Source organism: Lissotriton vulgaris, chromosome 1_1 (assembly GCF_964263255.1).
Source record: "Lissotriton vulgaris chromosome 1_1, aLisVul1.2, whole genome shotgun sequence".
Lineage (NCBI taxonomy): Eukaryota > Metazoa > Chordata > Amphibia > Caudata > Salamandridae > Lissotriton > Lissotriton vulgaris.
Genome location: NC_141685.1, coordinates 1,481,626,465 through 1,481,642,330, shown reverse-complemented (window position 1 = coordinate 1,481,642,330; position 15,866 = coordinate 1,481,626,465). Strand labels below are relative to the sequence as shown.

The 15,866-nt window shown below is 41.6% G+C and overlaps 1 protein-coding gene across 1 annotated transcript in view; it reads right to left on the bottom strand.

Moving 5' to 3' along the window:
* DNAJC2 (DnaJ heat shock protein family (Hsp40) member C2) overlaps positions 1-14,436 on the bottom strand; it is a 321,120-nt gene extending 306,684 nt beyond the window's left edge. The window contains exon 1 of the mRNA XM_086967334.1: positions 14,206-14,436. Within this exon, the coding sequence (XP_086823460.1) occupies positions 14,206-14,263 (58 nt within the window). The 5' untranslated portion in view covers positions 14,264-14,436. The remainder of the gene's footprint in view (positions 1-14,205) is intronic.
* Positions 14,437-15,866: the final 1,430 nt, after the last annotated feature.

The window sequence follows — 15,866 nt, the reverse complement described above, 5'->3', positions numbered from 1 at the left end:
GGATATTTTTGAAACTCTGTGGAGACTTAAAATTTCCATCAAAAGCTTACCGGTCATTCCAAGAACTTTCTCGTGAGCCTTCCATTTCGTCAACTTCCATGCCTAGAGCTTGCTCACCGATCACTTCAGGAATTCTCCGTGAGCCTTCCAGCACCGTCATCGAATGTCTTCGTTAACTAGAACTCTTTGACTTGTCTGCACGCATTACAAGTCATCAAGTCATCGCGTCATTACGCGACGCATTCAACGTGGCAGTCATTTTCTTTATCACCTAGCAACCACGGTGATACACTGGATATCCGGCGTCGCTATTTTGTTTACTTACACATTAAAGCCATAACGTTGTGTGATTTAAAGCGCCAAATTCGTAACTATGATTTGAAGCCTTTGAACAAACGGTGCATTTCTACGCTGATGTACACAGCTTCCTGTTTAATATACTGATGCTTACAGCCTCTCTTTTTACGCAAGTTTCATTTAAAGAAAGCTTATTTACTATTTTTACTTAAACAGTAAGTGCCTAAACTTTAACTACAATATTGAAATTTAAACTTCTTTGTTGCTCTTTGTTTCCATTCATGTTATCCTTTCATGACGTTATTACTAATAATTTTCTTGTTTGATTTTTATTAATTTTTATTTATCTCACTGTGTTTATTGTAGGTTATTGCTATTCAAACCGCAGTTCTTTCCTCACCTTTTCTCCCTGAGCCTGGTACACCCAAAATTAAATGGTCTTAGTGGTATAAATCTTTTAACAGCTATATTATAGCAATTGATGGAGTAAAGTTTCCTCCAGTACGAAAACATGCTATGCTATACAATGCTTTAGGTGCAGAAGGACAGAGAATTTTTGATCAACCTTAGGTTATTCGTCCACCCTCTGATGATTGGAATGAATACACTGAGGCTGTAGTGAGATTGGAAAGACATTTTAAAGATGAGCCAAGTACTATTGTTGAAAGACATAAGTTTTATACTAGAAAACAAAGAGAACATGAGAGCATTGACACTTTCTTAGCAGAATTAAGAATTCTTGCTGCTTCTTGTGAATTTGAAGGTCCTATTGAACACTATTTAAGGTACCAATAGTTGTGAATTGTTTTAACAACGAAGTTCAGAAGAAAATATTATGTTGTAGAAATCCTTCACTAAATGAGACTTTAGAAATAGCAAGGGGCATTGAGAGGTCTGTCTCAGCTTCCAAAGAACTTGGCAATAAAAATAACAAGCCATCCATTACAGAATCGGTAAATAAAGTGTCACAACATACATCTCAAGTTGCTCATCGAGATAGACCTGTTAACAAAAGTGAATGGAAAAAGACAGATAAATTCCTCTAATGTTTTAGATGTGGCTGTAAGTCACATCTCGCTAATTCTCCCACTTGTCCGGCGACAAAGAAATAGTGTACCAAATGTAAGAAAATTGGACATCTCGCTTCAGCATGTAAATTTAAATCTAAAACAATGTATGTTGAAACTGACCATTTAAATGAGGTGGGTTTTGTTAAGCAGAATAATTATGTAAAGGAGATTTTGTTATCTGTTGACATGGTTGACTCACAACAAGATTCTAATGGTGATGACCCAAAATGTGATATGAAAATTGGTGATGTTCCGGTTTATTTTATTTATTTTTATTTTAAAAGTTTTATATAGCACTGGCTAGACCCAGAGGTATCAGAGTGCTTTACATGAGCATCAGATCATAGTTACAGGTTACATCGTTACAAAGGTTACACAGTTCTTAGAGCATGGCAACATAGTTCCTTGTAAGGTCGAGATAAACGATAAGAACAAATACGTAAGGGGAAAAACAGGCAAGGTGAGAGATTCAGGGGAGGGGGGTTGGAGCAGGGGAAGTAGACAGATAATGAAGGCCGGAAAGACGAGGGGAGGGTGAGAGACACAGCATGTGGAGAGGGGGGGGGAAGGGTGACGGGGACACAAACCGGTAGACGAGTCAAGGCAACGTCCAAAGTCCAGTAAGCTGTGATCCCAGGGGAAGTGGTATCCCTTCCCTATCTTTATTGCGAGAGGCTCCCTTTACGCAGTGGACTCTCTCAGAGGGGTCTCTGAGACTCCAAGGCCTACATACTGGATGCTTCCCCAAAAAGGGGAGAGGGAGTGCTTTGGCAAGGGGTGCCATACCATACCTCAAGTGTGAGTGGCTCCCTTGGCGCAGTGGACTCACTCAGCGGGTTCGCTGAGACTCCAGAGTATAAATATTGGATCTTTCCCCAACAAGGGGAGAAGGAGTGCTTAGTCAAAGGGCACAAAGGACAGGGGGGTAGGCAGAGTACCAGGCAAGGGGAGCGATTCAAGGGAGAGAGGATAGGAGCTAGGGAAGAGACAATAAGGAGAGACGAAAAGAAGTTTGCCTAAAGACCAACTGGGTAGGTGATGACCAAGGAGGGAATCCACGGCCCATCTCCCCTATAGCTAAACCAAGTAGCTCCATAGGGCATCAGACAAAATAGTTCAGTCTCAAAACATTGAGAGAGGAGGGAGGGGGAGACACGAAAGGAAGTGCAACAATGTGGTTCAACAATATACCAGAAAAGATCAACAAGTAAACTTTAAATCAAACAATCAGCAATACATATTGGGGAGGAGAGAGAAAGTAGTGGGGCATAGGGGAGATGGGAAAGTGAGGAAAAAGAAAGAGACAACCATTTAGACGAAAGGAAGTCTGTCTAAAGACCGACTGGGTAGGGAATAAACGGCCCATCTCCCCTATAGCTAAACCAGGTAGCTCCATCGGGCATCAGACAAAATAGTTCGGTCTCAATACATTGAGAGAGGAGGGAAGGAGAGACATAAATAGAGGGAGGATGCGGGAGGAGACGGCAGGAAGTACAACAATGTGGTTCAACAATATACCAGAAAAAGAGCAACAAGTAAACATTAAATCAAACAGTCAGCTGGGGAGGAGAGAAAGGAGAGAGAAAGTAGTGAGGGGTAGGGGAGGAGAGAGAGTGAGGATAAGGGAAGAGACAACCGTAGAGACGAAAGGAAGTCTGTCTAAAGACCGACTGGGTAGGTGATGACCAAGGAGGGAATCCATAGCCCATCTCCCCTATAGCTAAACCAGGTAGCTCCATCGGGCATCAGACAAAATAGATCAGTCTCAAGTGGCGAGGGAAGAGGTTCACAGATATACAGGGTGGGGACAAAGGGCAAGGGCATGTGAGGACAGAGGACAGAAGCTGGAAAGAGTAGAAGTGGAGAGGCGGAGGGAAGGGGGAGGGAGAATGTAAGGTCAGGAGAGACGCGGGCGTGTTAGCCCGAACTCCGGCTGGATGGGTGATAGTCAAAGGAAGGAGCCCAAAGTCAATCTCCCCCATAGCTAGTGAGGTAGCTCCACCGGGCATCACACAAAAAGTATGCAGTTGGCCCCTCAATTCGTGGCACAACAAGGAAAGTGAGGCAGTATCTGATGAATTCAGGGAACACCTGACAAAATCCGGATCACAAAGAAAATCCAAGCTGAACTCAGCCAGAGGCACTAGGGCGATTAGGGCAACATGCAAAGCGCTGGTCGGGGGCAATGCTTTTAACTGTGGTCATGTGCTCACTCCGTGTATACCAAACACGCAGATCACTGTGCCTTGTTATCTCATAGACAGCGTCAGCCCCAGGAGTCTGGGTTACGGTTGATTCCGGATCTCCAGTTACTATTCTTTCTGATTTATTTTTCTTTAAAGAATGGAAAGGGGTTGATTTGATACCTCCTGATATACGCACTGTAGCCTTTGATGGACAAGAGATTGATATGCTGGGTTACTTCAATGATAGCCTCACCTTTGAAGATAGGATTTTGGAGTCCAAGATTTACATTGCAAAAAAAGGATATAACATTCTTGGCTGGAAGGATCAAGGGAAATTTGGAATGGTATTAAGACCAGGTACTGATAATCCCAGGTCTCTAGATCGTTCCAAGAATGTTAATTCCGTGATTACTGATTGCTCTTCTCTAGAAGCTATTTTTAACAAACATCAAACTGTCTTTTCAGATTAATTGGGTTCAGTCAAAGGATTTGAACATAAGATCATTTTAAACCAGATGCCTTTCCGACTATTCATAAGGTCAGACATGTCCCTCTAAGTATTGGAGATAAACTTAAGTCATCTTGATCAGTTATGCAATGAAGGTGTTATTGAACAAATTGATTCGTCACTATGGATTTCTCCCATAGTGGTCACTCTTAAAAGAAATTGTGATGAACTCAGATTGTGTATTGATCTAAGATCACTGAAAAAAAAAATCATATTGATGGTTTTCCTTTGCCCCGCATTCAGGACATGTTGGCTCAACCAAAAGGTACTAAGGTTTTTTCTACAATAGACTTAAGAGCCGCCTACCATCAAATTGAACTGCATGATGAATCTAAAGATTTAACCGCTTTTAACACGCCATTTGGTCCCTTTAGATTTTTGAGATTACCATTTGGCCTGATCTCTGCGGCCTCAGTTTTTCAAAAATTCATGTATCAACTTTTTGGTGATGTTAAGGATGTTTTAGCATGTCAAGATGACATATTAATATCTACTAACACAGTCCAAGAACATCTTTCTAAATTAGACCAAGTTTTAGGTATTCTAAACAAACATGGTATGACTGTCAAGAAACAAAAATGTAAGTTTTTACTGAATCAGGTAGATTATTTGGGTCATGTCATTTCTCAAAGTGGCATTAGTCCTAAACAAGACTTACTAAAAGCTATTCGAGAGTGTGCTCAACCTTCCAACAATGATCAGTTGAGGTCATTTTTAGGGTTGAGTGAGTTTTACTCAAGGTTTGGTCAAAATTTTGCACTTATTAGTGAACCTTGAAGAATATTGACAAGAAATAAGGTTAAGTTCATGTGGGGTAGTGAACAAAATGTGGCAATTGAGAAACTCAAGGATTTGATAATAACTCCTCCTGCCCTTAAACCCTTTAATGAAAATGACACTTCCTATATTACTGTAGACGCCAGTAATGTTGGATTGGGTGCAGTGCTTAGTCAAATGGTTGACGGTAATGAAAACATTATTGCCTTTGCATCTCGCCAGCTTTCTTCTTCGGGAAGAAACTATAGAAAAGGAACCCTGGCTTGTGTGTGGGGTGTTAGACATTTTCCACTTATGTATGGGGTAGAGAGTTTGTTCTTATCTCAGATCACAAGCCACTAATTTTTATTTGGAATGATAAGGGGTTAAGAAATGCTAGTCCTAGGTTGGTTCGCCTATTTTCAAACTCTGCGATTTCAATTATTTTATGAGACACATCCTAGGAGGGAAAAACTTTAAAGCAGATTTTTTGTCAAGGTGTCTCTTACACGATCCCGAGTTTGATATGGTGATTGATGACAAAGAAGTCGTGGTCAGTCTGGTTGAAGGCTTGAGATTAACAAAGGGAGTTATTTCTCAATCTGATTGGTTAAAAGTTTCCGTTGAGGATAATTCTCAAGAAATTCTTAGAAAATATCTCTCTGTTGGCTGGCCAAGAGAAAACCAAATTGACAGAGATATACTTCCTTTTTCCAAAGTCAAGGATGAATTAAGTCTTGAAAACAACCTTGTTTTGAGAGGTTCTCTACTCATTCCTCCAATTTCTATCAGAGATAAAGTTATTGCCCTGGCTCACAAATGACATGGGGGAATTACCAGTACAAAGAAAAGATTGAGGTTACATTACTGGTGGCCTGGAATGGATGTCTGTGTTGAGACTTTATTGAGCAATTGTGTTGAGTGTATTCATGCTGAAAAGTCTTTACGCACAGCCAATTCCTCTTTATCTCCTGTCAATTTTCCAAAACATCTTTGGGAGAAATTAGGGATACATTTTTTAGGCCCTGTGGGTGGTTTGAATCAAGGTTTCAGATGTATTCAAACAATTGTAGATTACTACTCAAAATGGGTGTCCTTTAAATTTATGAAGGATCCCAATACTGAAAATGTTATCAATTTTTTTTTAAAAATGTTCAGATCTGAAAGTGTTCCTGGGTTTCTTGTATCAGACAACGGTGTGCAATTTGTTTCACACAATATGATAGATTTTTTGAGTAATCTTGGTATCAAACATCTAACTACTGCATTGTATAGTCCACAAGGAAACGGTTTAGTAGAAAGAGTGAACCGTGTTATAAAAGATTATGTTCAATTAGCTGTATCTTCAGGTCTGCACATGCAAGAAGTAGTAAGTGATAGAATTTGGTTGTATAATAATACTCCTCATTCCACAACTGGAGTCACTCCGTTTGCCATGCTGCGAGGGAGAGAATCTTTTAATGCATTATCTCCAGAATGGGTTGTCAGTAACACTCAGTTTGGAAAAAATGTACCTAATTTGGATCAAATCAAAAGCAAAGTAAAAAGGGTCTCAGATTAAATCAAAAATTAGGTATGGTGAACAAACATGTGAAAAATGAACAATTTAAAGTTGGAGACAAGGTCAGGATTTGGAGACCATTTACAGTAAAAGGTCTAGATTTTATCCGGAAACAACAGTAGTTAAAGTGGGCAAGCATGCTGTCATGGTCGCAGGTGGGGAATGGTGGAGTAATAGAAATGTTGCTGAAGTGAGAAATTCAGTGGAATCAGATTTTGTGATGCAATCTGATGATTGTATTTATGATTCTTTTGGTTATACAGGAAGTGCGTCATCACAAGCTAGTGACTTGACTGTTCCAAGAGATGCTTCACAAAAATCGGAGTCAATCTCAAGTGAAAGTGTAGAGAATGGTTCTATTTTATCTCCTGATTTGTCAAGTTCTTCTATTAGAGCTAGTTCTAGGTTAAAATCTACATCAAAATACCTGGAAGATTATGTAACTTAACTTTGTTTTATTTATTTGTTATAAGGAGAGGAAGTGTGTTATATCCTATTTCTGTATTTTGTTTATTTTATTTATTATTCTGTTTATGTTTTTATTCAATTTATATGTACATTAGATGGACATGTATCTTTAACAATGTTGTGTTATTAATGCATCTTTTAATTAGGTGTTGCTTAGCAGTTTAGAATGTCGGGCTCCTGCTTGTCAGTTTAAGGCTGGAGCTGAAAGAAGAAACTCTGCTTGGATCTGAATAAATCTTGTTCTGATTTACTACTCTTCTTCTCATCTTTGGATACAACAGTGCTCCTCTTATATGCCAGCTGCAACAGTCAAACCTGTCTGCTGGGTTATGAGGGAAGCACCATAACAACAGAACAAACATGGCTCAAAGTTCTAAACACTATACCAACAGTGTAAAACGTAATACAAGATCATAACATCACATACTTCCTAAACTTCTCCATTAGCCAAGGACCTTTCCACAATGATCTCAAGACAGGAGAAATCCTCCTTCTGCTTGAACCGAGATAATTTCACCAACTTCAACTGGATCACCCACGTACCCTTTTTATGAAAAAAAAACACTGTAAAATCAGACTCTACCCAGCTACTGAAACAGATAATCATGAACCATTTTCCGCAGGACTAGCAAACCTGCATCAGAGTATGCTACCGCACATAGATATGCATTCATGTGTGACAATGCCTTTCAAATCGAAAGAAGTGATGACCATACTCACTCTTCAGCCTCTCGACTTGAAAGATCACCAAGCACTAATCCACAGACTTTTCCACACCTGACTCTTCTGGAAACAGACTAGTATTACACTACTACTCCCTCCACAAGATAGTAAGTGTGAACCCCTAGTAAGTACAAGGAAAAGGCCTAATATCTACACTGGAGTCAAAATTACAACCCTCCAGCAGGACACATGATGGGGGGGAAAAACACAGCAACCTTATTCTCAGAGACTACACCAACCATAGCAGAACCAACTGAAATAACTCCAATCAAGCAACAAAATGTGCAAGTACTTAACAAGGGGTATCCTTGCAGAGAGATGGGGAAAGAGGAAGAAATTTTGCAGCAATCTGAATCATGAAGTCAAGCATTGCATTTTTTACACCCTATATTCAATTTGTGAATGAGTTTCTACTAGAATATTTTTGAACTACAAAACAACCTTAAACGTTTCTCTCTAGATCATGGTTTTGCTATGCAAACATCTATCCTGTAGCCTTAAATGTGTAAACCTGCCAGGCTAAATGGCACATTTTGTTACTCTACTTAAAAAATATTTCAACCAAAATTAGGTGAATTACAGGTCACTATATTAGTCATATGTATGACCACATCTTGCACTAAGCTTCATGAGAAGAAGACTTCAGATTGCCTGTCACTGAATGGAAACTGCATGACTCACTACAATCCTTATATACATGGCTAACTGCTAACACTGGGCTCCAGCGGAATAGATTGTTTTTTGTATCCAACGTAGAGTCTCACCAGGGATAATATGTTTCATTTAAATACCCATACTACAACAACACCAATCTTGCCAACTGAAATCAACTCTTACTGATGACATTACATATTCTCAAGAAACTCCCCTTCGATTGTGGAGTACCCCAGGGCTCCATCCTCTTCCAGCTCGACATGGAACACCTCGGATACATTCTCGCCATCAACAAACCCATCAACATGGGAACGAGGCTGTCAAAAAAGGTGTTAGCACACAGCTCTGTGTAGCTTAGATCTCCCTTTAAACATACTGCACTAATCCTGAGCACATAACTGTGATTTGGCACGAATGTGTGTGCCCCTTCAAAGAGCAAGCAATACTGCAGCCAAAGATACCAATATTTCCCCCCTCAAATTATCCCCTTAAGATGCCTGGCTGCAGTAATACTTGCTCCCAAGAAGGATGGAAAGTGAACCATGACTTTGTGCCACTCGGGCTTGCGTGGTGCCACAAGGGTACTGGGGACTGATCTATGTGCCCTGGACTGGAGACCCCATTTGACACTTGCCCAAAGCCCTGTGTCTTGCATAGAGGAAGCCAAGATAAGGAGCAGAGGAGTGCAGTCATACCAGGCTGATTGGGGTGATGCATACTACCTCAACGGAGACACAAGGTGGGTGGGTTTCCTGGAGCCGATGGGGAATCGATTAGTTGTAGAGTGCAGTCCTAGTTACCATTTGGATAAACACGACTTACACTAGGGCCTAAATCTCTGAATGAATTTCACATCAGGAGTTCTGCCTTCTGTTTTGGGCACCTTTTACACAGTCAGTGACAGCAGACCAGGCACTATAAAAGAAGGTGTGTCTATGCAGCCTCAGACATTAGCTGTTTGGTTATGATGAGTGGAATCTCTGTTGGACTCTGAAAGTCCTGGGAGGTACACCTGATAATCAGGCCTTCTCCCTCTCTATCTACTCAATGACAAAGCTCCGGTCTTTCAGAGTTAGCACTGACCATGAGCAAGTGGTCAAGTGATGCCATATGTGGAAAGAGATGTTATCTGGGCCTTCTATTCGAGGGTAAGTTGCCAAAAATATACTGTGTTCTGTTCTTGCAATGGCTACTCAGAATGCATGGACTACCTTGGCATAGCTTGGATTGGGTAAACATTTTAACACCTCCACCTGACTGGTGAACACTTGGAAGAATTGAATACCTTTCCCCTATATATAATCCATGCATTCAACAACAGAAATGAGAAATTATTACCAGGCAGTCAATTAAGTGTACAGCATCGTTAAAGATAAAAACAAACAGAGCTACAAAGCACAACAAAATAGTTCAGTTCAGAACAGCTGTGGGTACGGAGAGTCAGAGAACACCTGGAGCTGAAGCTGAAGGCAGACCCAAGTCAACGAACTTGGACCTGATTGGGGATAATAATAATAATCATAATAATAATAATAATAATAATAATAATAATAATCCACATTTGTAAAGCGCACAATCACCCGTAAGGGTCTCTAGGCGCTGGGGGCCATTGGTAAGATTAAGCAAGCTATTGCCCAGAGTCACATGGTGCTGGGCACACTGCCGCCGGTGTCGAGAATCGAACCGTGATCCCCAGATTCCGGAGTCAGTCGCCCTAGCCGCGGCGCCACACCTCTTCCATCAAGGGCCTGCTAATAGCAGAAAACACAAACATCAAAATTAACATTCTCAGTACTGACCTTTGAAAAACTGCAAATCACACACAGCTACTCAGACAACCATGGCAATAATGACAGGCAAGGTCTAACTCAAATGTAAACTACTGTACTTAAGTGTTAGGAGACTTGAGACAAAGGTGAAGAATGCAAAAGGTAGAGCCCACAGAAATAGTGTCAAACTCTGGGGTTTCCAGAGCAAGAAAAGTGTCCTTTGAAAGAAATATTTTGGGAAAATTGCTATTTTAGACACAGCAACCATTGCGCCTGTCTAAGCTGTCTTTATTTGAGACAGCCTAGAGTGGAGGCTACTCATTGGGTGATCATCGCAAGTATTCTAAATTTCTGGGGTCTGAACTATGTATGGCATGCCTACATCTTACACTGGGGTTGGTGCCTAGATCAGGCTGTGATATGAAGTATCCTACATTTTCTACTCACTCCTGTTTTTTGATGTACTGTTTATTTTTTTTTTAACTTTTTAGTGACTTTATGGAGAGGAGGCTTTCTTCTGGCAGGACATACCTTGTTGTATTCTTGGGCAATGCTTGTTTATCATTATTTACATCATCCGGAAGTGAAAGCGTGGTTCAGTGGTGTTCAAACTTTTTTGAGGTTATCGTAACGAAGTTGAAGAGATATGATCGCAGAGTTCCCCCCACCCAGACAGAGTTACGTCTAGGTTATCTTCGGTGAAGTTGTGTCGGAATATAAGATCAGTGAAGACTAAATTACTTGTGGAAAAGATAATAGGCATCAGTCTGCTGCAGAAAAATAATATATTACCCAAAAATGGTGGGGGTCAATATTTCTGTTACCAGTTTTTCACAAAAACTAGAGAAGTCCCAATTTGGATTGCACAGATGTTCCCTTTAAGATCTCAAAGACACTTGCTGACCAGGAGGGTAGGTATATATATTTTTAACTGGAGGGTAAACAATTTGGGCTTCTAAATGTGTATGCCCCAAATGTGACTAAAGTTCTAATTCTATAATGAACTACTAGAGATGGTCTAGCACTAGGTGATGATCCCTCAAAAAAAGGCTGGAGTCTTTATGGTATCCAGGATATCTAGTTTGACCACGATATGAATGGAATGCTTATTGAAGATCGGTGGTGTCCAAATCACTGACAATAAGGGACCAGGGGGCAGTGAAGATTTTTGGAGGTGCTTACAGCCTACAATATGAGTGTCTTCATTTTACTCTGCCCTACATGAGACTTTTAATGGGGTGGATTACTTCATGTTCAGTGCAAGTCTGACTGAAGGATGTTGAAGTCCTAAAAGTCATGCTTCAAAATCTGCATGAGAACTGAGATCAAATAAATGACCTTGCACATAATAGGAAACAATCTTCAAATTAAAGGGAAAAACAAATCCCAGATGCACACCCTGCTCATAATCCCACTAGAATTCGCCTATCTTGAGTCAAGCAATGAGAAACATTGGTACCTGTTCTGTCTCTTTTGCAACTTCCACCATAAAAATTTGGCCGTGCTACTATTGTTATCCTTGCAACCTCACTGGCACTTTAGAACTGATCATGAAAATGCACTGTCACAGGACGAGTGGAGGCTTTAAAACTAAACAAAATTAGTTGCTAGAACAAGCAAATATAAAAGGGATTTTTTTATTATATACTTTTAAAGTGCGCAAATACCCAGAGTCTTGGCGCCGTCTCCCTAGAATGACTGAGAGAAGCCCTGAAGAATAGTAGATTAGTCATGGATTTAATATGTAGAGGTAGAGTATTCCACCCCTTAGCTGTGCAGATGACAAGGCATTTTCCTCCCCACGAGGAGAGTTTGAAATTGGGGACTATGACATTTTTTGTCCCAGGGTAGCGGAGCGTCCTGCTTGGATAGTACCATTTAAAGTTGCCTTTCAGATAGTCCAGGCCTATACTGGGATGCGCTTTATGGAAAAAACATAGGGCCTTGAAAATTATATGTTGCTTGATTGGTGGCCAATTTAATTTGCGTATAGCTTGAGATGCAGATTGAAATTTGGAGATCCCTAATGGGTACTGAGGCATTTTGCAGTGTTTGGAGCTTATTCATGGATTGCTGGTGCATATTGAGGTAGAGTCCCTTGCAATAGTCTATTTTAGATCAAACTAAAGCAGTTGCTACTTTGTTTTGTGACTCATGTGGAATGTAATCGAAAAAAAGTTTTATTATCTGTAGTGTGTTAAAGGAAGGGGAGATCACAGCGTTCCCTTGATCCCTTTAGGCAAGCTTGTAGTCAACTATAACTCCCAAGTTCCTTACCTTGCTAATTGAAGTTGGTAGAATTCCAAACTCATAAGGTCTCCAAGACGGGAATCAAAACGAGACCTGATTACCAAACAAGAGGACCTCGGTCTTCCCAGAGTTTAACTTTAAGCAATTGTTGTTCATCCAGTCACTCACTGCCCGCATAAAGTTGTGAAATTGAGTTCCAGTGGTTTTATTGCTAGAGAGCGAGATGACAATCTGGGTGTCGTCAGCATAGCACGTCAATGAGAACCCAAATGATCTGATCATAGAGGACAGAGTGGTGACAGACGTTAAACAGTGTTGGACTAAGCGAGGACCCCGCAAGGCCGAGAAAATGGTTCTGAAATGAACTCCTTTAATGCCAGGTTGTTCTTACAGAGGGAAAAAAAAGATCTTAAAAGTGCCTAAGCAGCTCCTCTGATACCAATACCAATGTTGAGGAGACAGTCAATCAGAAAATCGTTATTGACCATATTGAATGATGTTGATGGATCCAGTAAGACAAGGGCGGCTCTCCCTCCATTATCAAGAGTCGCCCTTATCTCCCATGTCACCACAATCAAGGCAATTTCCATGCTATGGCCACTTCTGAATCCGAAATCAGTAGAGTCCAGAGATGGTTATCCTGTATGAAGGAGGTAAGTTGCTGATTCATGGCCTTCTTCACAATCTTAACCAGAAACAGGATTCTGGAGATTGGGCGATAGCAGTTAGGGTCCACATCATAGAGATTTTAATTTTTAATCAGTTGAGGCACAGAGGGTATTTTTCACAGTTTAAGGAAATAGCTTAATTTAAACATTTTGTTAAAAATGCTGGTTAGGTGAAAGGCAATGAATTACCTCATGCGCTAATTTTACCAATGAAAGAAGGCCTGGGTCTAATGGTGAGCAAGACTTTATAGATTTGATTTGCATCTCTACCTGCTCACCCGTAAAAAAGGTGAATTCAATAAAAATGTCCTTGTAAGAGCAACAGGGAGAAAACATATTTTCCTCTAGATTAGTTGCCTTATTTTATGCGAACCTGATGTAGCCCTGTTCGACTTTATTTTATAAACACTTGCAAGACAATCGCAAAAGGATTGACTATTCCCTTCCATGCTGGTTGCAATAGTCAATTAATGACTGTCTGAAACAGTTCTTTAACAGAATTAACGGTATTTTTCTTCCTTTTTTTAGGAAGATTTACTAACTAACAAGTTGTAAAGAACCTGTTCACCGCCCAGGCTCACAATCCAAATTGGAAGTAGATGACAGCGACATTACCAACTCATTCAGCAAGCTGTTCCATTTCAAACAGTAAAGGCGAACTCGGGTATTTAACTAAAATATTTCAAATAAGAACTTGCACAACTAAAAAAGAATTTGTAAAATATACTATTAATGTGGCTTAAACATTAACTACTGTGGATAATATAAGTTGCAAGAGACACAGGTTGGGGCACAATAAAAGAGGTGCAAAAGGTCGTTTATCAAGAATTGCACAAATCCCTCAAACAAACCAACACCTACTTGTTTTGACCACGAACGCACATGGAAGATTTAATAATTCTCAATGTACTACATGCAACACTAAAATAGCATGTCATTTCTTTAATTAAAAATGTCAACAACAGCAAAAAAAACACTCTAGAAACGACCAACAACTAGCCAGTCCCCTTTTCCTCCGATATACTCAACGAGTACGAATAATTGTCTTTGGACGATAAAGTGCTACTCTAACTAAACCTTCAAACATGCCGTTAGAACCATACACAGTGGACTTCAAGAAACAATTCTACCCCCTGATCTTGAACAAGTGAGGAGTAAGTTAGAGGGAGTGAAGTAATATTTGGGGATATTGAGCATCGCGGGACCGGCAATGAACGCCTCCAGAGCTTTAAAAGGCAAGTCACGGTGAGCGCCGCCCGGTAGGATGGGTGGCGGGAGAACTACGCAGCACGTACCGGCGGAGAGGGCCCTGCTGACGGCGCTGAGCTGGCCCTCCGGGGCTTCGGGCAGCATGCTGGCGGTATGTATGTGCGGGCTGCGATGGGTCCTGCAGCTGCCTCCTCTCCGACCGGCGTGTGCAGCCGCAGGTCACTTCCTGGCGCTGCTGCGGCTGCCGGGCCCGGTGTCACAGCGTCAGAGGTCCGGGCGGGGCCAGCGGTTGCTGCACTCAGGGCCCGCCTGTCTTCCGCACACACAGCCCATAGAGCTGTATGCAGGCACGGCAGGCGCCATCTCCCAGTGACAAGCACGCAGGAACGACCCGTGAGTTACCACCAATAACGAACACATCTGAGGTTCGCCGGCCTTCTGGGCCTCTGAGACTGGAGGAGGAACGTTTTGCCTATTCTACATGGGCCAAAGTCAATCTTCATAGAAGAAATATGAGTGGTGCTTCAAATTAACAATGTCTGTAGTATTTCATTTTCATTTAATTTATTTATTCGGCATTTTCATTAAACACCACAAAAGTACAATAAAAACTTTTGAACTATACAATTTAAAAACATTCGGAGTGAGAAACACATTGAAAATGATATAGTATTCATGATTACATAGTTCGTTTAAAAGACCAATACTCCCCCCAGTATTTATTCAACTGATGCCTCTAGTATCCCTCCGTTTAGCTGCTGATCTTAAAAAATGTGTCACCGCAAATAAAGTCAGATGATCTCGGGCAATTTGTAAATATAAAAGGGCTTCTGACATGTCTAAAATTAGCCTTTTTTAGCAAATTTATTAAAAAACGACGCCTGGGCTTTGAATAAAAAGGGCATAACAATACAAAATGAAGGGTATCCTGCGGAGATCGTTGATCGCAGCTGCAAGGACCCTTTGAGCCTAAAACGAGTTATTAAAAATCTGTCATGGGCGTTATGTATTAGTGCAAGATAGGGCTCCGTTCCTACACAGGACCTTATCAGAGTATGAGCCTTAACTGATTGTTCGGTACTATCCTTGGCTTCTCGTGTTATGGCTTTATTTTTGAAAAACATATTTTTTACTCTAGCCTGATCCCCTTTTGTGATACAGGAAGGCATCAGAAAAAGATCTTCGCACCCGATGCTTTCCAAGCCTCCCTTAACATACTTGAGCCAAGGAATGGCCATTCCCTTCTCCCTCCCCAGGCAGTCCGTAATTATCTGTTTTGTCAGACTGGCTTCTGGGTTGATCCAGATCTTTAGCCATGCAATCAGTAGCCTACTCCTCACCCTATCAACAGGGGCGTAAAAAACGCCCCCGCAGGCCCCGCGGTGCGGGGGGGCCGCTCTCTCCTCAGTTAATGAAGGGGCCCGGCCCCCCACCTCAGCTCTTCTGAGAGCTGTGAGAGAGGCTTCCCTCGAAAGCAGGTGCAGGCTGCATCCTGCTCTGAGCCCCTCGCTCCCCTCCCTCTGACTGAAGAAAAACAAAGTATCAACATTGTTTCTCTTCAGTCAGAGCCAGAGGCAGGCCCGGGTCAAGGGTGGGGGCCCCAGAGACAGCAGTCTCCACTGCTCCTCTGAGGCAGCACAGAGCAGGGACCCTGACAAGGAAGGGGGGGGGGGGGGGGGCTGGGGGCCCCAGAGAGCAGGAGGCAGCACAGAGCAGGGACCCTGACAAGGAGGGGGGGCTGGGGGCC